At 42.4% G+C, this 22,104-nt stretch overlaps 2 protein-coding genes across 8 annotated transcripts in view; both read left to right on the forward strand.

Moving 5' to 3' along the window:
* Positions 1–691, forward strand: part of LOC103746475 (putative uncharacterized protein C1orf229) — a 1,460-nt gene extending 769 nt beyond the window's left edge. Inside the window, exon 3 of the mRNA XM_008848665.1 lies at positions 134–691. Within this exon, the coding sequence (XP_008846887.1) occupies positions 134–691 (558 nt within the window). The remainder of the gene's footprint in view (positions 1–133) is intronic.
* The window catches only part of Zzz3 (zinc finger ZZ-type containing 3), an 86,311-nt gene that overhangs the window by 284 nt on the left and 63,923 nt on the right, over positions 1–22,104 (forward strand). The window lies entirely within an intron of this gene.

A 22,104-nucleotide genomic window follows, 5' to 3' on the forward strand; every position in this document is an offset into this window, starting at 1 on the left:
CGCGCGTGCGCACGGGCGCGCGCTGAGGGGGCGGGAGGCTGCTGTGGCGCCTGGCGCGTGTCCGGCCCACGTGATGGGCACGTGACTCGTGGCCGGGCACCTGAGGCGGAGCGGCGCCGAGTGTACGCTGCAGCCCGTGGGTCGGCGTGGCTTCCCGCCCTACTCCGCGGCGTTGCTGGAGGAGAACCCCGTGGCGGGAGAGGGTGTCCCGGGTCCGTGGGTCAGCGGTTCTCCAGTCCGTGAACGTAGCAAAGCACTGATTTATCCCCCTCCAGTGCCCCCTCCCGCCGCCATGTTGGCTCTAAAGCAAGCTCGCGAGATGCCAGTGGGTTGGTATCGCGCGATTTCCCGACTCTCGCGGGATCTTGTTGGCAGAGCGGTTGTCCTGGATGGCGGAGCCCGGGGTTCCGGGGGCCTGGGACCCTCAACTCCTTCCCACCAGGCAAGTTGTCCGGGAGGGGCCGAGCCGGGAGTGCGGAGCTCTGGGCAGCCGCTGGCGCCCCCCCCCGCCCGACGGCCTCGGAATGCGGGAGCGGTCGGCCCGCTCCTGCCGCCCCCGGCGCCGCCACCTGCCGAGGCGCTCGCCCGGTCGGGCCGCCCCGCAGCCCGCCTCCGCGGCGGTACTGCACCCGGCCCCGCGGTGAGGACCCGCGCCCTTCGGTCGCCGCGGGCGCAGCCTCGCCGTGTCTGAAGCCGCGCGCGTATCGCTGTGGTGTCTGGGCGCCGTTTTCCCACCCTGGCCACCGAGGCGTCCCCAGCACCCGGCTGTCCGTGCAGAACTTCGGGCAGTCTCCCTGTCTTCCTGCCACTGTGAGCCTGAATGAAACCGGGCCCTGGACCTGCTCGTCAACCATTTCACCAGGGTTTTATGATTACAGCGTTCAGTGTGTGAGGTTGCTGTTTTGATACTCGGGTGGTGGCTTTACGTGCCATGCCTAAGGCGGTAGTGGATATTTGTAACTGAGGGTCCACTTGGAAACTTTGCTACCAAACTTTGAGCTCATTTTTTAAAATAAATCAGTCACTTTTCTCCGCTTCTCTAATACCTGCTGAATGAGTTTACCGACTGGCTTCTCATTTGTTTGTATTCTTGAGAAGAATTTGAATTTTAATTAGTTTTTGTAGTGGTAAATTATTACACCACTAATAGATAATTCATCCATCGTTTTTTTCCTTCTTGAGACAAGCGTCTCAGTCTGTCACTCAGGCTGGCCCGGAGCTCCTTAGACATCCCTGGCTGGCCCAGAACTGGCAGCAGTCTCTTGGTCGGCTCACTCAGTGGTGAGGTTCGGGGCTTGTGCCACCACACCCCATGTCATTTATTTTTAAAAATTGTGTGTGTATCTGTGCGAGTGCAGGTGCACGTGTGTGCGAGTGCCTCTAAAGGCCAAAAGAGGGCATCAGGGCCTCGGAGCTGGATGTCTGTCATTCGTGACTTGCTAGAAGTGGGACAGGAGCTTTCCAGAAGTTGGTGGAGTTCAAGTAGTTCTAGCTGCTGCATAGCGAGGTCCTCTAGGATGACCGCACCAGCACTTAGCACAGATAGCTGCTTAAACTGGAGGTTGCTAGTACTTCATTTTTGTCATTACTCTCCTGAAAAATTTTATCGGCTGTGTAATTTTAATTTTGTTGAGACTGGGTAATGTAGCCCAGGCTGTCCTGGAACGTAATGAGCCTCTTCGCTCGGCCTCCCAAGTAATAGGACTGCACCTGTACATCACTGGTTTAGCAAGATTCATCAACTTGTCATAATAAAAAGTCATTGCGCTCCATATCAGCAGGGTTTGTGTTTCAAATTGGAGTGCTGTAGGCAGGAGTGTTGAGTAGACATGGGTGTGGAGGGCCATGAGAAGAGAGACCTGGACACAGGCTGGAAGCAGAACGGAGTGGAAGCTGTGGACAGGACGAGATGCTCACGGGAGCGGAAGAGTGGTTTGGAAGGAGTACCAGAGGGATTTTCTTTTTTTCTCGTTTTGATTTGGTCTTTGGTTTTTTTGAGATAGCGTCTCACTTTGGAACTCGTGGGTAGACTAGGCTGGCTTTGAAGTTGGGGCACTGTTTCTGCCTCTGCCTATGGAGTGCTCTGATGAGAAGGAGTCCCATTACTCCCAGCTCCTAAATACTTCTTAGACAGTTCTACAGGCCACCTCCAGTATTACTGGATAGCACTTGTAATAAAGTCAGTATCTTATGTAGAAGTTCAATCAAATTTTGTGGGATGTTTATTTAGGTGCAGTCATTCTAATGCTGTTTAAGATTTATGGCCATTCTTGAAGTAGAAAAGTAAGCTGGACCTGGTGGTTTATGCCTGTAATCCCAGCACTCAGGAAGCTGAGGAAGGAGGACCACTGAGTTCCAGGCCAGCCTGGTTAGAGAGTAAAAAAACCCTATCTAAAAAATAGAAAAAAAGGAGGGAATTTGAAAGTCACACTTGTTCTCTGGCTTCTGCAAAGCCATCTGCCCAAGCGTAGGGCAGTGATTTTAATTGGCCTTTGGTAGTCTGCTTTGTGGGGCTGAGCCACTCACTTTTACTTTCGTAGCCTCTCTTGTACAGTACAGACTTACTGGTGATGGGTTTTGTAAATCACAAATGTCTCTTTACAGACATTAGTTTATTATGAGGTTCTTGCTAAAAACACACTGAGAAAATCCAAAGGAAAGGAGAAAACAATTATTTGCCTGGTTTGCTTTTACTTGGGTAAAACTATAAATTTCATTTTCCGTTTCTCAACTGTCAGGATAGTGGGAGCTAATAAACATCAGTGGTCAGGAAGTTAGGGTATAGTGAGAATGTGTCACAGATTTATCTTCACTTGGATGTTTTTCTGTTCCCCCATAATGTAGCCTACGCAGGACCTTAAAGTCCTCATCCTCTCACCGCCTCTCTGGTGCTTTGTTTTGCTTTGTTTTGTTCTTAACTTTTATTACATTTTATTACACAAGCACACCATAGCTCACAGGTGGAGGTCAGAAGACAATTTCTCAGTTCTCCTTCTACCATGTGGGTCCCAGGGATTGAACTCAGGTCTTTAGGCTTGGTGGCAGGGCCTTTACTTACTGAGCCAGCTCAGTGGTGGCCCCAGGTGTTTGTTTATTCTTAAGGTCTGATACCATGCTAATTTTCCTGAACCTTGTAACTTTGCAAAATGTACATTGTCCTACTGACCTTACACATTAATTATACCAGGATTGATGAATTTTATTCTCAGTTTTGCCATACAGAAAAAGAGAGAATTTAAATACTACTGTTTCTTGAATGGTTGGTTGTCCATGAAGAGTATAGTAAAGTACTTGGTCAGAAATATCAATGAAAATATGTTGCAGATGCTTTAAAAAGAGAACTAATTTCAAGTAGAATTTCAACTTGGTGGGGTTGTTAACCAAAGAGGAATGGTTGCTGCAAGACTGAGTTTACAGCAAACTCAGTTTTATTGTTTGCAGTGTTTAATATAGTTCATAGTTGTGATGCATGCTGGTTTCTGTAGTTAATATTCTGGTAATCACTGTCATACTAGACAAAAGTGTGTGTGTGTGTGTGTGTGTGTGTGTGTGTGTGTGTGAATCAGTAAATATTGCCTAAGTCCTAGAGTCTAGACTTTTAAAACCATGGCACTATGGACTTGGCACTTTAGTTTGTGCTTGTGTTTTTCACCTTCCTGGGTTTTTTATTTCTGTTCTGGCAGTCTTTTTCATTCATGTGGATTTAATTTTGTCTTCTCAGAGATAAGTGAACTTAGTAACTTTCCTTGAGAACAATGTTGCTGCATGATAAATCAAACTAGTCAATTATTCTCCTTCCTCTCATTTTTTCCCTTGTTGGGCATTGAACTTGGGACCTCATGCATGCTAGGTAAGCATTATACCTCTGAGCTACATTCCCAGTTCCCCGATGTTGTATTTGTTTGTTTGTTTTTGAGACAGGGTCTCCCAGTAGCTCCAGCCTCCCTAGAGCTCCGTGTAAACCAGGCTGACCTGGATCTCAGAGATCCACGTGCCTCTGTCTCCTGAGTGCTGGGATTAAAGGTGTGCACCATCATGCCTGGTGACCCCCTTGCAGTCTCTAGCCAAGGCTTGCCTTCTCCTCCCAAGTGGTAGGTAGGTTTACAGGTATATGCCACTATGCCCTGTGTCTTTTTTTTTTTTTCTCTTTTAAAATAAACAGTGTATTTATAAGTTAGAGTTCATAGCTAATGATCTCAATCATTGGCAACATGGCAGAGACTCTGGAGATACAGTCTTGGCCTTTAAAACAATTCGTAACCCAAACAGTCCCACATCACTTAAGGAGGGGAACACAGGTGGAAGTTAGAGGACAATCGATTAGAAGTTCAAGGAAGATCAAGTAGATCCTACTAGCCCTCTTCCCCTTCTTTTTTCTTTTTTGAGGATGTTAAGGATCAGATTTTGGGCCCCATACGTGCTGGTCAAGTACCCTCCCACTAGCCAAATTCTGTGGCATGATCCTGCTTTTCTGACATACGTTTCCATTAAAAAGAAAGCTTACGGGGTCTGGAGAAATGGCTCAGTGGTTAAGAGCATGGACTACTCTTATGAAGACCAGAGTTCAGTTCGCAACACCCACATCAGGCAGCTTACAACTGTCTGTAACTCCAACTCCAGGGGATTCAACACCCTCTTCTGCTTTTTGCGGGTACTGCAGTTAGGTGCCCATACTTAGACACAGATACACATATATACACATAATTGAAAAGAAAAATAAAATCTTCAAATCACTTAATGTTTCATAAATTAAGTGAAATAATACTTTTAGTTCATTTGGTCATATAGAATTATTAAGATTATTTGTCTTGGAAAAGATGAATATGTTTTTTTATGAGATTTACTAACAGTTCTTGAGGAACTTCGTAATATACCCCCTCCTTTTTTTTTTTCGGGGTCTCATGTAGCCTAGGCTGGCCTCCAACTTTCTACCTCGCCAAAAGCTGGTCTTAAGCTCTTGATCTTCCTGCCTCTACCTCCTAAATGCTGGCATTAAAGACCTGTGCCACTGTATGTAGTTATAATTTTCTCTGTTAACTTTAACTCTTCAATCCAGATCTATAATCTTTGCATGCACCAGTCTGTAAGTGCTCTACCACTGAGTTATAGCCTTATTCCAGACTTACAAGTACTACCTGAACTATTCTAGGTATAAACTTATGTTGTTTTTGCAGTAATATTTCTCTGCTTAGGGAGAAATTTTTGTTTTTTCCTTCCTTTTGAAATTAAAAAAAATTTCTAAAAAATATTTTTTGTGTCTGAGTGTATTGCTTGCATGTAAGTGCACCTGCATCATGCAGTGCTCACGGAGGTTGGGAGAAGGTGTCAGATTCCGCTGGAACTGGAGTTATGGATGATTGTTAGCTGCCATGTGGGTGCTGGGAATTGAACCTGAGTCATCTTCAAGAACAGCTGGTGCTCTTAACCACAGAGCCATCTCTCCAGCACCTTAAATTTTTATCTATGTATATGTATGTTTTCCTGTGTGAGTTTGTGTGTGCATGTGTGCAGATGCCTGCCGAGACTCCTTGATCTGGTGTTAAAGGTGGTTGTGAGCTGCTCAAGGGTGCTGGGAACTGAACTTGGCTCCTCTGCAAGAGCACTAAACACTCAAAATGACTGAACCATCTTTTCAGCCTCTCCCTTGGTTTCTAAAAAATGTGAATGCAACTCTCCTCAACATACAGCTCAGTGAATTTGCGCAATGTGAGCACAGTGGTAAATAGTAATTAAGAAGTAGAACATAGCCAGGCCTAGTGGCACACCTCTGTGGTCCCTGCACTTAGGAGGCAGAGGCAGGTGGATCTCTGAGCTCAAGGCCAGATGGGGCTACAGGAAGATCCTGTTTCAAAACAAAAAAGACCAACAACAACAAAAGAAGTAGAATGTGGTCAAAACCCTAGAAACCCTTGTGCCTTTACTCTGGCTATCCCCCCCATGATTTCGCGCTCTAGGACCACACAATAATCTTGCTTGCTTTTTGAACCTGGAATTATATAATGCGTACTCTTTGTGTTTGACTGTTTTGCTCAGCTTGGTTTTGTGAAATTCATCTACTATGTGGTTTCTTCATCTTTGTAACCTGAGCAGTGCTATAGTTAGGTCATTCCTGGGGATCTTAGCACTTTTCTCATGGAAGTCACAGTTTTCAAGGAGAAGGGGCTGTCAGAAAAGCTGTCTTTGGACTAATAGAACGTGTTTATGTTTCAGTGCTGTTTAAGTAAACAGTATATTTTTAGTTTCTTTCCTTAATGCCTTACAGTAGAACCTCAGCTTCTCCCCCAACTTAACTTTTTTTGAAAAGCTCAGTCCAGCATTCCTGGCCAGTTACTGCATTTTTGGACTTTTCCTTACTTGGTAGCCTGCTTTACATTCTTGGAATTCCTCAGGTAGGGCTTCCTATGCTGATTTTTATGGTAGCTTGTGTATCTTCAGTTATTACAAAGAATATTGAGAGATCCCACCAAGAAGAAGCACCAATTTAAGTCAAAGCTGTTTAGCATTCAAAATATTGTATATTCATGAACAATACTACATTGTAATATGTGGATTATAAAATCAAATTTTAACCTGGTCCTCAGCTGCTCTTGCTGAGGACCAGGTTTGAATCGGACCACCCACGTGGCTGCTGATAACCGTCCCTAACTCCAGTTTGAGGGGCTCTGATTCCCTTTCTGGCCTCTGCGGGCATTGGTCAATACGGGTGCATTTACGTACATGTAGTTCATACAGATAAAAGTAAAGATAAATAAAAAAATATATTAACTTTTTTTTTTTTTTTTTGTCTTTTTGAGACAGGGTCTCTCTGTAGCCCCAGCTGGCCTAGAACTCACTATGTCGACCAGGCTGGCCTCAAACGCACAGAGATTGGCCTGCTTCTGCCTCCCAAGTGCTGGGACTATAGGCGTGCGCCACTAAGCCCGGCAAAGCACAACTTTCTTAACAGAAATTATTCCTTTGTATTTTTGTGCCATTTTGCTTTCTCGATTTTTAAAGTCATAGTGAAAAGATTTATTACTGTATTTCTGAACATAATTTTTCTTTCCCATAAATCTAATAGCCTGGATGATATGCTTAATTTCCTTTCTAGGGGAATTTTGATTATTTTCAGTTAAGTGATTGCTTGAGCCAAAATATTATCAATGATCTCTACCTACTGAAAATAGATTTTAAAAAAATTTTTTATTATTATTTTATATATATGTGCTTATTGCCTACGTGTAGGTAAGTACACCCATGTCATGCAGTGCCCACAGAGGTCAGAAGAGACTGTCAGATCCCTGGGACTGGAGTTATAGACAGTTGCTAGCTGCCATGTGGGTGCTGGGATTCGAACCTGGGTCTTCTGCAAGAACAACCAGTGTTCTTAACCACTGAGCCATCTCTCTAGCCCCCATGAAAATAGGTGTTTTATTTAAGAATAACGTGTATTTCATGGCATGTGCTTCCATTTCCCGTTTTGTTAAATATTTGTGGAAGGCAAATGATCCTCAGGTTTGACCTAATAGCTAATAAATTGTCTAGTTTTTGAGGGAATTGTAAATATTTTTAATATTTATTGTTTTTATTTTATGTGTTTGAATGTTTTGCCTGCATGTAGTGTAAGTGCACCTTGTATGTGCAATGTCTGCAGAGATGAGAGGTCAGAAGAGGGTGTTGGATCCCCTGGAACTGTAATTACGGACCATTGTTAGCTGCTATGTGGGTGCTGGGAATTGAACCCAAGTCCTCTGGAAGAACAAGTGTTCTTAACTGCTGAGCCATTCCTTCAGCCCCTAAATGTCTTTTTGAAAAGGTTCTACTTTATAGGTATGTGTGTGCACATGTAAGTGCAAGTACTCACACAGGCCAGAAGAGGGTGTCAGATCCCTTGAAACTGGAATTACAGGCAGTTGTAGGCTGTAATTTGTGGCAGTTTAGTGCTGGGAACTAAACTCCTAGCTTCTGCAGGAGTGAGAAGTACTCACTGCTGAGTTCTCCCCCCAGGTGGGTGGTGGGTTTTTTTGTTTTGTTTTTGAGACACAGCTGGCCTGGAACTTATGTAGACCAGGCTGGCCTTGAACTCAGAGATCCACCTGCTTCTGCCTCCCTAGTGTTGAGATTAAAGGCATGCACCACCACACCTGTTTTTTCTCTTGTAGCTCAGCCTGGCCTCAAACTTGCTGTGTAGCTGAGAATGATTTTGAACTCCTGATGTTCCTCTTGCCTCCACCTCCTAAATGCTAGGATTACAGCTGTGTAACTCCCATACCAGGCCCATAAATGCTATTCTTGGTTAACTAGTTGGAGGCTTTTTCGCCTTGACTTTAACCACATGCTTATTTTCTTTCTCTTAGCAGACCTTGACCAAGAAAATTTTGATTGATTTGTAACTATAAGGCTTAGGTTCTCAAAGTTTGCCGTGTTTGTGTCATAAGTCACCTGAGAGGTTTGTTTATTTCAGGCTGGCTTTGATCTGAAAAGCTTTCTGCCTAGGCCTCCCAAGTGCTGGATTAGGGTATGTACTACTGCACCCTGCTTGGTTTGTAGTTTTGTTTAGTTTGAAACCAGGTCTCTATTCCAGGAGCCCAGGTACGCCTAAAGCTCAGACCTTCTTCCCTAGTGTCCCATGTGCTGTTCTGGAGTATGGGCATGTGACACCAGCCCGTTCCACCTGACTTGTTCTCTTCTTTGACTCCTGGGAATTTATGGTTGTGCTGTCAGTGTTGGGGTGTAGAGCAGTACAGCCTCTCTCCTGCTTGGCAGCCTGAGGAATTCTTCTAGTGTTTTGGGGACCTCCATGAGAGCCAAGCAGGTCATGACTTCTACGCTGAAAAGAATTTCAGGACTAGCCAGGTTACAAAGCATAGTTGGCACTTTTATTAAAGGTATTTTAATACAGGCTTAAGCATGAGGGATGGGAGAAAAAGGCATTTAGAAGAAAGGCACCATGAAGAGCATGGGTGTGGGTTCCCCACTGGTTTTACAGGATTTTGGTGGTGTTTAAAGTTAGTGTTTTATCACTGGATGGTTCTGGAGGGGCATCCGGTAGGATTACATTTGATAAAGTATAAGACTAGCCCACAGGGATACTGAAAGGTATCTTTACTGTAAATAGGTTTGGTTGTGATTATCTGGACACTTCTGGGAAAGGTTGTGGCCCTGCCCAAGGTCATACTCACTTAGTCCTCAAGCCTAGATCACTGTGACTTTCAGCATAAATGTCTGTATATGAAAGGAGTCTTAGCTGTGTTGGGAGCCTTTAGAACTCCTGCTGGAGTTCTTCCTTCTCAGATGTTGAGAGGCTCTTTCTCTCTCATGTCCCATGATTTCTTTCTTTTTAAAAATATTTGTTTGCACCTTTAGTCCCAGCACTTGGGAGGCAGAGGCAGGTGGATCTCTTGAGTTCAAGGCCAGTCTGGTCTATATAGTGAGTTCCAGGCCAGCTGGGGCTGCAGGGAGACCCTGTCTCAAAAAGACACACATACACACACAAATTTATTTGATTATATGTATCTGTACATATGGGTGAGTATGTATGTTTGGGTGCCCATGGCTGCCAGAAGACTTTTGGATGTGATCCCCTGGACCTGGAGCTCTAGGCAATCATGAACCACCTGACATGGATTCTGGGAGCAGAAAATGCTCTTAACCACTGAGCCTTCTCTCCAACCCATTTATTTTCTTCCTTTCTTTCTTTCTTTCTTTCTTTCTTTCTTTCTTTCTTTCTTTCTTTCTTTCTTTCTTTCTTTCTTTCTTTCTTTCTTTCTTTCTTTCTTTCTTTCTTTCTTTCTTTCTTTCTTTCTTTCTTTCTTTCTTTCTTTCTTTCTTTCTTTCTTTCTTTCTTTCTTTCTTTCTTTCTTTCTTTCTTTCTTTCTTTCTTTCTTTCTTTCTTTCTTTCTTTCTTTCTTTCTTTCTTTCTTTCTTTCTTTCTTTCTTTCTTTCTTTCTTTCTTTCTTTCTTTCTTTCTTTCTTTCTTTCTTTCTTTCTTTCTTTCTTTCTTTCTTTCTTTCTTTTTCCCGACCAGGCCAGCCTTGAACTCACAGAGATCCGTCTGCCTCTGCCTCCCAAGTGCTGGGAGTACAGGTGTGCGCCACCATGCCTGGCTCAACCCATTTTCTTGTCTTTCTGTTATGCCTCAGTGCAAGATGCTTTTTTTTTTCTTTTCATTTTTTATTGAATTTTTGTGATTTTTTTTTTTCATACAATATAGTGTGATGACATTTAGATCTGCTCCCCTCTCACCATGTCCTCTTACTGCCCCAGCCCAGTTTAATGAACTCTCATATATATATATATATATAGATATAGATATAAAATACGCATACACACATATACATATACACTGTGGCCTATAGAGTATAATTTGTTTCCCCCAATGTCCTTTAGTGTGGACGCATTCATTGGGCCACCAGGCCACCAAGAGTCTCTACTGCCCTGCAAGATATTTCCCCCCTTCCCAGCAGCCAAAAGTTCCTTAGGTTGGGTTGGGGTTTCCTACCCACTTCCCCATGTCTGTGCTGGGATTTTTGTCTAGTTTGAGCTTGCAAAGAACTTGTGCCATGCTGTTGTCATTGCTATGAGTTCATATGAATAACTGACCAGCTGTCTGGAAGACTGTTTCCTTGTGGTCATCTACAAATACTGTGCAGCCTCTTGTTCTCTGTTCAAGAGGCTTTTTTAACATTGAAATATTTGAAGAATATGTTTGGAATAATTTGAGATTTTTAATCAGTGGATTAAACAACAGATTAGTAGTAATGACTAGAGCTTTTGCTGAGTGTTTCTTTTTGTTGGCAAGTTAAAAGTTGAAGATAATTGCTGGTTAGGGTGGATTCTTTCTCTGAGGGATATGGAATTAGCCATTATTGAACCTGTGTTGGGGGCAGGTGGGCCCTTTGTATAGTCATGGTTTGAAGTAGTTTAATAAAGAACGTGGACTTCAAATCATTGAAACCTGAATTTGAATTCTGGCCCTAACACCAGTTCTGTAAGATTAAGCACTTCAGTTTATTTCTAAGCTTTATTTTCCTTATTATAAATAGAGTATTCTATTTAGAGTATGTAAAACAAATGCTCATTAAGTGCTACTAGTTCTTTTACTAAGGTGGAAGTGGATGCTCAGGAGTTTATCACAGTTATATCAGACATGTGTGACTCCAAAGCCCAGGCTTTCCCAGGCTTCCCAGCTAGAAGTATTTCAGTTAATAAGGAGTGGCCTTGTTGCTTTGGATTTGTTTGTAGATAGGAATTCCTGGAAAAGTGGGTTTGAGAAAGTTCAGAAAAGATTGGTGATGACCATTGATAGCCTAAGCTATCAGCTGATAGATGGCCCTTAGTAATGGAGTGCCACTGAAATTACAAAACACTTGAGTTTAGAAAAATGAGTAATCTAAAGAATGAGAAATTAAGACTTATTTAAGTCATGGATAAAGATTTCAAAGGAAAAGCACATCAAGAATACTTATGTAGGGGCTGGAGAGACGGCTCAGCAGTTAAGAGCACTGACTGCTCTTACGGAGGACCTGGGTTCAATTCCCAGCACCTACATAGTGGCTAACAACCGTCTGTAACTCCAGTTCCAGGGGATCTGACTCCCTCTTCTGACCTTTGCAGACATTGCAGGACATAGGTACACTTACATGCAGGCAGTACACTCATACACATAAAATAAAAATAATTAAAATCTTTTTAAAAAAGAATAGCTGTATAATTAATGGTATGTAACTCATGATTAATCAGAAAGTTAGACTTCAGTAAGAGTGCAGAGAGGCTACATCTGTGAATGAGTCCTGGCTTGAAAAGAAGCATTTAAGCACAATAAGACATTCTTGTTTATCTTTTTAAGTAGGAATTTTTATTTACTCATTTATTTTAATTTTTCATCTTTTTTTTTTTTCCTGTGGCAGGGTCTCCTTACAGCTACAACTGTCCTGGAACTCATTGTATATTAAGTCTAGCCTTAATCTCATAGAGATCCTCCAGCCTCTGCTTCCTAGAGTGCTGTGATTAAAGGTGTGTGCCACCACTCCTGGCTTCAAGCTAGTTCATTATTTTTTATTTTATATGTATGAGTATTTTGCCTGCAACTATCAAAGTTCACACGTCATGCAATGTCCGAAGATACTAGAAGAGGACTTCAGAGCCCCTGGAAGTGGAGTTAGGGGTGATTGTTAGCTGTCCTGTGGATGCTGGGAACCAAACCCAGGTCCTCTGCAAGAGCAGCCAGTGCTCATCTCTCCAGCCCCCCAGGCTACTTTGTTTTTTGAGAAACCTGTCCATTCGGGAGATAATTAATAAAAACTACTTGCATCCTGCTTTTATTCCTCTTATAGGAGAATGATTTTCATTCTAGGAGGGAAAAGATAAAAACAGAACTTGCTTAAAGAGAAAATTGTATTAGATAAAGAGCATCTAGAGTCATCCAATATTTAGCTATCAAAGTCCCATGAGTAACTTAGAGTGGTGAAATATCTGTTTCTTCAGGTCTGTAGTAGCTTTGGGTGCAGAGAAGACTTTATGTTTTTAGCTTAAAAACTGTGGAGGCTGGGTGTGGTGGTGCATGGCTTTAATCCCAGCACTCAAGAGGCAGAGGCAGGCGGATCTCTGTGAGTTCCAGGCCAGCGTGGGCTACTGGGAGACCCTATCTCAAAAAGACCAAAAAAAAAAAAACCAACAAACCCAAAACAACAACAAAAAAAGCCCGTGTGGAGTAGTAGCTGGGCATGATGGCCTATGCCTGTTATTCCCACACTTGGGAGGCTGAGGCAGGAAGATTGCTTATACTACATAGTGAGTTCCAGGATAGTTTTGGTTAGGAAGTGGGACCCAATCTCAAACTCACATATGAGACCCCTTGAAAAAGCTTGTCTCATGTTCAGCTTACACATTTTATTGTTCCTTGCTTATTGGATTCTAGGAGTCCACCTTACCTGGTTAATGCTACAGGTTATAGGTCATTTTGATGACATGAAATGTAAGCACTTAGAGGTATTATAGCTTTTATTAATTTCTGATGACTCAAGTGTGCTGGAAGACTAGAAGCAGACACAAAGTCTTATTTCTACAAATAGTACTTTTGAAAATCATTTTCTTATGTTCTTAGAGGTGAGGTAGAAGAATGTATCAGGAATATTACATTAATTTGCATAAAGTAACCCTCCAGCTCTTCCTTCTTTCCTCCTTTCCCTCAGTATCTCCTTCCTTTCCTCCTGCCCAGGTATGAAACCTAGAACTTGGTATGAGTATGCTCTACCATTAAGTTGCTCTACCACCGAGATCAGTGGCAGACTTTGAGAGAAGGATCTAAAACGTTAATTCTGTGTCTGTCCATTTTAATCTTTGCATTAGTGCTTGGTGAGTGCAGTTGTACAGAATCTTTGAGCTCTCAGTATGAAGAGAGTAAAGCAGCTCTCAATGTGCCGCTTGAAACCGCTAGAGGGAGCCATTGCGAGGGTGGTGTTTTCCAAAATTGCTTAAGCACAGAGTTTGGGCAGAAAAAATATGAGCAGAATTTTGTTCAGTTAATCAGCTTTAAGGCACTATTCTAGGCAGTGTCGGGGATTGAACCCAGGCTTAATGCATGCTAGGCAAGTACTCTACCAGCTGAGCTACATCCCTAACCCTCAAGGCACTGTTGAGGCACGGTTTCTTCAAGGAAGTGTATAATTAAATAGGGACTATTGATATACCAAACTATGTATTGCAAACTCTGTGACAGAAGAATTAAATGTCAGGGAAGCAGGAAGAAGGCGCTAGTTGTGGGTCATTGGGCTGGGCTTTGAAGAATAACTTTCCTAGAACTTGAAGTTGTGGAGAAGCCATTGGCTGCTTCTGTATTGCTTTCTTGCTGCTGCTTTGAAAAAGTCGGGGCTGTGCAAGACAAATACATTCATGAGCAAATAAAGACTAGATTGGGCTGGGGGAGATGGTTCATTACTTAAGAGCACTTGCTGCTCTTTTCGGTGGACCTGAGTTCAGTTCCCAGCACCCGCATTGGGCAGTCGACAGTTGCCTGTAACTCCAGCTCCAGGGGCTCTGACACCCTCTTCTGGCCTCTGTGGTCACCTACACGTCGTATACACAGAGATACACATAAAAAAAGAATAGACTGGTATTGGGAACTAATTTTGCCAGTACACTTAAGTGGGATGAAAGAGTAGACATTTTGAAGGTGGAATAAGTGGGGTTTGTTGCTTGTATATTAGAAACAGGGTTAAGATGTTATAAATTTTTTATTTTGATGAGATAATTGCTGAGTATGTTGATACAGATAACTTTTTGGGAAGAGTAGAAAGAAAATGACTAGAAATTTGTTGGTACAAGGTAACATTGAAAATCTGGCTGCAGAGCTCAGACTGTGTTATATGAAGAAGAGTTGGGGGGTTGGAGAAATTGCCCAGTGGTTAGAGCCCTTGCTGCTCTTCCAGAGGGCTTGAGTTTAGTTCTCAGCACCGATGTCCAGCAGCTCACAACTCCTGTAGGGGATCTGACGCTCTCTTCTGGTCTCTATGGGCACCCCCTGCCCCAACACACATAGCATATATACCTAACACAGACATACACAAACAAAAAAAATTTTTTTTAATTTTGTTATTTTTATTTTATGTGTATGTGTGTATTGCCTGCATGTAGGTAAGTGTACCTGTGTCATGCAATGCCCGTAGAGGTCAGAAGAGGCTGTTGGATCCCCTGGGACTGGAGTTATGGACAGTTGTTAGCTGCCATGTAGGTGCTGGGATTCGAACCCAGGTCTTCTGCAAGAACAACCAGTGTTCTTAACTGCTGAGCCATCATCTCTCCAGCCCCATAAATGAAAAAATTAAAAAAAATATTTTATTACTTTTATATGTATGTATAAAAGTGTATGAGCCTTGTGGGTTCTGGGAACCAAACCCAGGTCCTGTGCAAGAACAGCCAGTGCTGTTAACTGCTGATCCATCTCTCGAGCCTCTCTTCCACCCTTTTAAGAAAATATTTTATTTATTTAAATATTTAGAAAAAAGATTGAGGTTTGGGTAGAGATTGGGGCTAGAGATAGAACTGTTCACAGGCTAAAATTATCTGATGAGAGTTAGTAAATTTACCTACACGGATGTTTTTTGAAGAGAACATAGGCATCACAGTGCATGAGAAAATAGAGGGAGAGATTTGGAAAGGTTTTGTTATGTGGAAATTGAAGTGGACAGAGATGGAATTTCAGCACTGGGAAGGAAGGGAGACTTGGTTAAAAAGCTGCAAAGAGATTTCATGGTGTGAGAACTAAGAAGAAAAATGTACATTTTGGGAGAAGGAGCTGGATTTGATAGACTTTCAGGAATTTTGTTTTGCATTATCTGATATCCAACACTGAGTTACTTTAATAAAAAAGGAAAACAAATGAGGCACTGTAGGAACAGTAGAATTCTGGCTATAAAATATGTATTCCATGTTGGCTAGAATACACCAACATGTTGGCTTTGCTTCAGAAACCTGTGCTTTAAGAAAGGTGTGGGGAGGTTTCTGATTGTCTAGAGGAGAGTCTGATCACCATAAGGAAATGAGCATTCTTACTGGGGAGAAGGGAGAAAGGGACAAAGACCTAGAGAGGAATGGTTGTTTCCGTGGAGCCAAATTAGGGGAGTGCCAGCCACTTTCCCTAAGAAAGAAGGTGCTCCGAGTCCTATTAAAATAAAATCAGGGGCTGCAGCAATGGCTTAGTGATTAAAAGCACTGACTGCTCTTGCAGAGGATCTGGGTTCAGTTCCCAGCACCCACATGGTGGCTAACAACTCCAGTTCCAGGGGTTCTGACACCCTCTTCTGACCTCTGCGGGCATTGCACCACATGGACTTAGATACTTGCAGATAGTACACTCATACACATAAAATAAAAGTAGTAAGTAAAATATTAAAATAACATCAGGAAATGTAACATTAATATATTATTACTTACTATTTTGTTTGTGCTCCATGATTTTATCAATTACTTTATATTATTTTTCTCTTCATTGTAAGTCTTAAGTTAATCTTTAAATTATTATTATTATTATTTTTTTTTTGGTCTTTTTGAGACAGGGTCTCCCTGTAGCCCCTTCTGGCCTGGAACTCACTTTGTAGACCAGGCTGGCCTTGAACACAGAGATCCTCCTGCCTCTGCCTCCCAAGTGCTGGGACTAAAGGCATGCACCGCCATGCCCGGCTTAATTAATTTATAGCTTTAAAAATCAAGGATCTTGCTGGGTGTGGTGGTGCACGCCTTTAATCCCAGCACTCGGGAGGCAGAGGCAGGTAGATCTCTGTGAGTTCAAGGCCAGCCTGGTCTACAAAGTGAGTTCCAGGCCAGCAGGGGCTACAGTGAGACCCTGTCTCAAAAAGAACCCCCCCCCCCAAAAAAAAAGTCTGGGATCTTGGGGGCTGGAGAGATGTCTCAGCGGTTAAGAACACTGGTTGTTCTTGGAGAAGAGCCGGGTTTGAATCCCAGCACCCACATGGCAGCTAACAACTGTCCATAACTCCAGTTCCAGGGGATCCGACAGTCTCTTCTGTCCTCTGCAGGCATTGCATGACACGGGTACACTTACCTACATGCAGGCAATACACACATACACATAAAATAAAAATAAATAAAATATCTTTTAAAAATCTAGGATCTTGCATTTGATGACCATGTGTCTCTAGTCTCTAATGAATAGTTACCCTTTTTTCTAGTTGTTTTTGAGACAGGGTCTCATGTACCAGAGGCTGGCTGTGAATGATAATCTTCCTGCTTCATCTGAAGGGCTTGGTTACAGGTGTGTGCCAGCGTCTTGGTGCCCTCAGATTTCTTCTTTGTTTTTGAGGCAGGGTCTTATCTTACTACATAGCCATGGCTGGCCTGGAACTGCTTAGCCCAGGCACTGGTAGACCAGGCACAGAGCACTGGGATTAAAGGCATGTGGTACCATGCCTGCCTTTAAATGTCTTAGCCTTGATAGTTTTGGAGTTTGGGTTATTTATTATTACTATTTTTTTGTTTGAGGATTTTTCATATGGTCCACTTGAGGGGCCGAGTTCAGTTTGGTTCCTTCATTGTCCAACCAGGGGGCGGGGACTGCTTCAGTTTCTCTGCCTTCTTGTCTGACAACCAGGTGTAGAGACACCTTCTGCGGTGGGCTTTAAACTTCACATTATTTTTACTTTTCTTGACCTTGGTGGATTTGGCATCCTTGCTCTGGGCTGCAAGCAGAAAGTCCTTGATTCCTTCAATTTTTCCAGGACATGGCAATTGGAGCCCAAAAAGGCACCCAAAAGTCTCATGTGGGTTGTTAATTTTGTTGACTGTCCTTCAGTTTATTTTTTTTTTAACTTTCCTTGTGTGTGTGCGCGTGCACACATGCGCACATGTGTGTAATATTTTTTTTCAGTTCTGATCACTAGTGTATATTCAGGTTTTTATCTTTTCATAGTTTTTTTTTTTTGCTTCCTGTTTAAAAACATCTTAACTATTTAAACTAGCTCAAAACATGGAAAGAGAATGTTATATGACTTAGGAAACTCCTGTAAATTAAAAAATGGAAACTGACAATCTTGAGTATCTTTGTGTGTGTGTGTGTGTGTAAGCGGAGGTTGATATTGAAGCCCTTCTTCATTTACTCTCCTCGTTTATTAAATTTTTTGAGACTGGGTCCTTCACTGAACCTCTTAGGCTAGATTGACTAGCCAGCAGGCCTCAGGGTCCTTCCATTTCCACCTCCCCAGTGCTGTCATTGCAGGAGCTCACTCATAACCTCGTGTGACAAGCTGTACTGGAGCCTTCTCCTTGGCCAGTTGTGCCTCTTTTATCTCAGACATTCATGAGCATCTTATTCATAGAACTATTCTGATTTATTTTCTTTTTAATGAAATTTCAGTGGGTAGTAGTGCCCTCTTCATTTCTTTCTGTCACAGGTCAGCTGTCAAAAAACAGAGTATATCTTCAGGCCTAAACAACTTTAAAGGCCCCTTACAGTCATTGTTTTGAAAATTTACTTTGTTTATGCTGTTATTGACTATCATTTTCTGAGGGTTTTTTATAAAGGATAGTGACAGTGATGATGATGGCAGTAGTGGTGTGTGTGTACATAGAGTATATATGGAATTTGGGTTCTTGAATTCCCTCAAATTTTTGTAAGACTGTTTTACTTACATTTTATGTTCATAGTAGATTAGCTGTTTCTAGTTAAAAGTTGATGAAGTAGAGATCTGTCTATAGTGAAAGAAAACCTGGAGTTGGTTTTGTGAAGAGTAGAAAGAAGCAGTATTAGAATTGGGGCCAAAATGATAATGGTCTAGAGCGCTTCCCTATCTAAGTATACCTGCAGTTGAAAGCAGTCTTGAAGAAATGGGGGGAGGGGGTTGTATTAATTTTTTATTTCTATGTGTTTGAGTGCTTCATCTGCATGTATGTAAGTGCATCCATGTAGTGCAGTGCTTGCAAAGGCCAGAAGAGAGCATCAGCTCCCCTGGAACTGGAGCTAAGTAAGGTTGTTAGCTGTCATATGGGTGCTGGGAACCAAATCTAGGTCCTTTGCAAGAGCAGCCCATGTTAGTGTTCCTCACTGCTGAGCCATCTTTTCAGCCCTTGAAGAAATGTTTATACACCCATGTTCATCACAGAAGTATTTCCACAGCTGAAATATGGAATACAGCCGTTACTGAAAGATGTGGTGATCTGTATCAATTGTCAAATTTGCCTAATCTAGATTAGTTAATTTAGGGTAGGAAGATGCACCTTAAATGTGGGCTGCATCATGCTGTGGAATAGGTCCCAGGCTGATTGAAGAGGAGCAGCTAGCTGAGCACTAGCTGTCGTCACTCTGCTTCCAGACTGTGGGCACAGTCTAGTGTAATCAGCTGTTTCACTAAATTTTCCTCTCCTGGCGTGGATTGATAAAACCAACATAATACATTTTATTTGGATTTTGCGTATTTTATATGACGTCTGGGAAAGGGGGTGACTTACAAAGACACAGATTCGCATAGACTTTTCTTTCCCATGTTTGAAGCATGTGCCATCCCTCCATGGTCTCCACACCCCAAAAATGGTGACTACCCCATTCACAGCTGTGCTGGAAAGTCCACACCCAAACATAAATCCCATGGCTTCCCAGTAGCCGCACAAAATGGCGAGAGAGCAGCCCTCTGGTTTTCCTGGCTTATATATCCATAGTCCCTCCCCTTAATGAGCTTGACTCCTTCCACAGAGCCTGGGAAGGAGGTGGGACCATGGCTTGTCCTCATAGGATCAGAGGAATTTCTGGGTCACACCAGCCCTGTCAAGTTTCTGTTGCTGTTACTTGGGCACTGTGATGCACTTGTGCGCCCAAACAAACCCTCTCTCTTAGATTGTTTTTTTTTTTTTAGCATGTCTTGTCAATACCAATGGAAAAAAGTAACTAATACAAAAGATTAGTAAAATGACTGTTCTAGTTTGTTCTTCACTGCTGTGACAAAACAGTCTGACCAGTACCAACTTGGGGAGGAAAGGGTTTATTCAGTTTACATCTACCAGGTCGCAGTTCATCAGGGAGCCCAAGGTAGGAACTCTGGGCAGGAACCTGGAAGCAGGAGCTGGAGCACTAGCCATGGAGGAAGGCTGCTTACTGGCTTGCTCTCCTGACCCCTGGTGAGCCTGCTTTCTTATGCAACATAGGCCTACCTGCCCAGGGGTGATACCACCCACAGTGGGCTGGGCCCTCCCACATCACTCAACAATCTAGAAAAAGCCTCACAGACATGGCCACAGGCCAGTCCAATGGAGACAATTCTCCACTTGAGGCTCCCTCAACCCAGGTGTGTCAAGTTGGCTCTGAAGCTATCCAGCACAATGACATAGAGTGGAATATCGTTAACTTTAAGAAGGAAGAAAATTCTGACGTAGGCAACATAGGACACTATGCAAAATGAAATAAGCTAGTCACAAAAGCAAATACTGTGTGCCCTGGGGTATTTACTTAGAGTAGTCAACATCATGTAGATAAAGTAGTAGAATGCTGATCGCCAGGGATTAGGGAATAGGGAGGAGCAGAGTTGTCCTTAAATGGGTAAAGAGTTCTGGACATGCATGGAGGTGATGGTTATATGCATAGAATTCCACTGAACTGTACAGTTAAATATAGTTGAGGGTAAATTTTATGTTATGTATATTTTGCTCAGAGTCCTCTCAGTTTCTTTGTAAAAATTAAAAAAAAATTTTTTTATTATTATTTGGTTTTTTTGAGACCCTGTAGCCCCAGCTAGCCTAGAACTCACTATGTAAACCAGGCTGACCCTGATCTCATAGAGATTTGCCTGCCTCTGCAGGGATTAAAGGTGTGTGCCACCACACCCGGCTTCTTCATGCCCGGCTTCTTTTTTTTTTTTTTAAAGAAGGGAAAGTTTATTTTGGCTGAGTTTCAGAGGTTTTAGACAGTGGTGGTTTGATGTTTTGGGCCTGTGACAAAGAAGAACATCTTGTCAGAATATGCGTGTGATCAAAGCTATTCAGTACATGTGGCTAGGCTGAAGAGGGAGAGAAAGAAGCCAGAGGCCCAGTACTCCCTTCAAGGGAGTACTTCTTTTACTTGGACCCTACCTCCTGAAGATTTTACTACCTTCTACTAGCCCATAGGGTGCTGGCCGAGCCCTTAACACAAAGGTCTTGGGGTACCTTTAAGACCCAAATATGGCAAGTTCCTTATAAAGTAACCTTTAAGAAAGACAAAACCTTATAGGGTAACATTAGAAATGAACCAGTGGAGACAAAGCATTGCTAACTGAAGTCAGTACTGTGAGTCATTTGTGTTTAGAGTTTTGAAGTACAGATAATGCAACCTATTTCAGTACTCACTAATCAGAAAATCGAGGAAAATTTTACGGCAAGTACATTGCTCCTGGAGCCTGAGGATAAGTGGGTCAGTTCTCACTTTGCACAAGTTGAAGGGACATTCTAAGTCTCCAGTAGAAGTGTAAAGTTAACTCACACATTTTTGTCCTATTTATTTCTCTTCTACAGGATCCTTTTATTACACACAAGGCAAAACATAGTTTTGAAATAACTTAGTTTTTCTATAAAAGAAAAGGACAGATGTACTCTACCCTGCATGTTACTGTCAGTTCTGCTGTTTTTGAGGTTGTCATACATATCAGATAATATTGGAAGCATTCTAAATGTCTTAACAGAATGGTCACTTCAGTATATGGCCAATAACAAAAAGTCTAGTCCTGTGGCTTGTTAAGTAGGGTATGTGTGCATGTAACTTTGGATTTTTAAAATGCCCCTAGAGGGCTGGTGAAGTAGCTCAGTGGTAGAGGGCATGCTTAGCATGTGTAAGGCTCTAGGTTAGTCCCTGGTACTGCCAACTCTAGTCCCCAAACACACACTCCCAAAAGCAAGCAAAAACAACAAAACCCAAACAGTACCATAAAAATGTGTAGAAATAGGAGTGGGAAAGAATATACTAGTAGGCTAAGGGTTTGCTGAAAATGGGCTAAGCTATATTTGTACTTCGTATTATGGATATGTGGAAATTATTGTATTTCATGTAACATTTAGTGACATTTATTGGTTGCTAAGTACTAAATTAGTAGACTCTGGAGTATAAAAGTAAAGAAAATAGTCTTCCTAGTAGAGCTTATATTTGAGTTAGGTGAGACAGATAATAAATAGTAAATATTTGGTTGAACCTTATTAGCGGTACTATTATTTGACCTGCAAGAGTGGCCGTTTCATATGGTTCAATCTAATGTGTATATTTATGGTGATGAATACCTAGAAGAAAACTTGGAAATAGGGTTAAGGGAATAGAGGTTAAATTTATGTGGAGACAGGGTGTACATGTCAGTAAGTATCGAACATTGGTAAGTCTGGCACTTTCTTTGATTTGGTGGCACCGGAGCAGAGCAGGAAGTCAAGGACTTGCCAGAAGAGTAGTCCACACAGTGGAGTGCAGCAGTGACATGAACTAATGAAGCCCTTTGTTGGGTATTGCTGTTCACTGGTGAGAATGCTCCAGTATGATCTTTATTCTTGTATTCTAAACACATGATCTGGTTTAGACCAACTAAAGCTACATGAGCACTTTACAGTGTCCTTAGGCAGGAGGACAGACTTAAAGTTTGATTATTTTGTATGTGTTTTTCATATGTG

Source organism: Nannospalax galili, unplaced genomic scaffold (genome assembly GCF_000622305.1).
Source record: "Nannospalax galili isolate Female #2095 unplaced genomic scaffold, S.galili_v1.0 scaffold1124, whole genome shotgun sequence".
NCBI lineage: Eukaryota > Metazoa > Chordata > Mammalia > Rodentia > Spalacidae > Nannospalax > Nannospalax galili.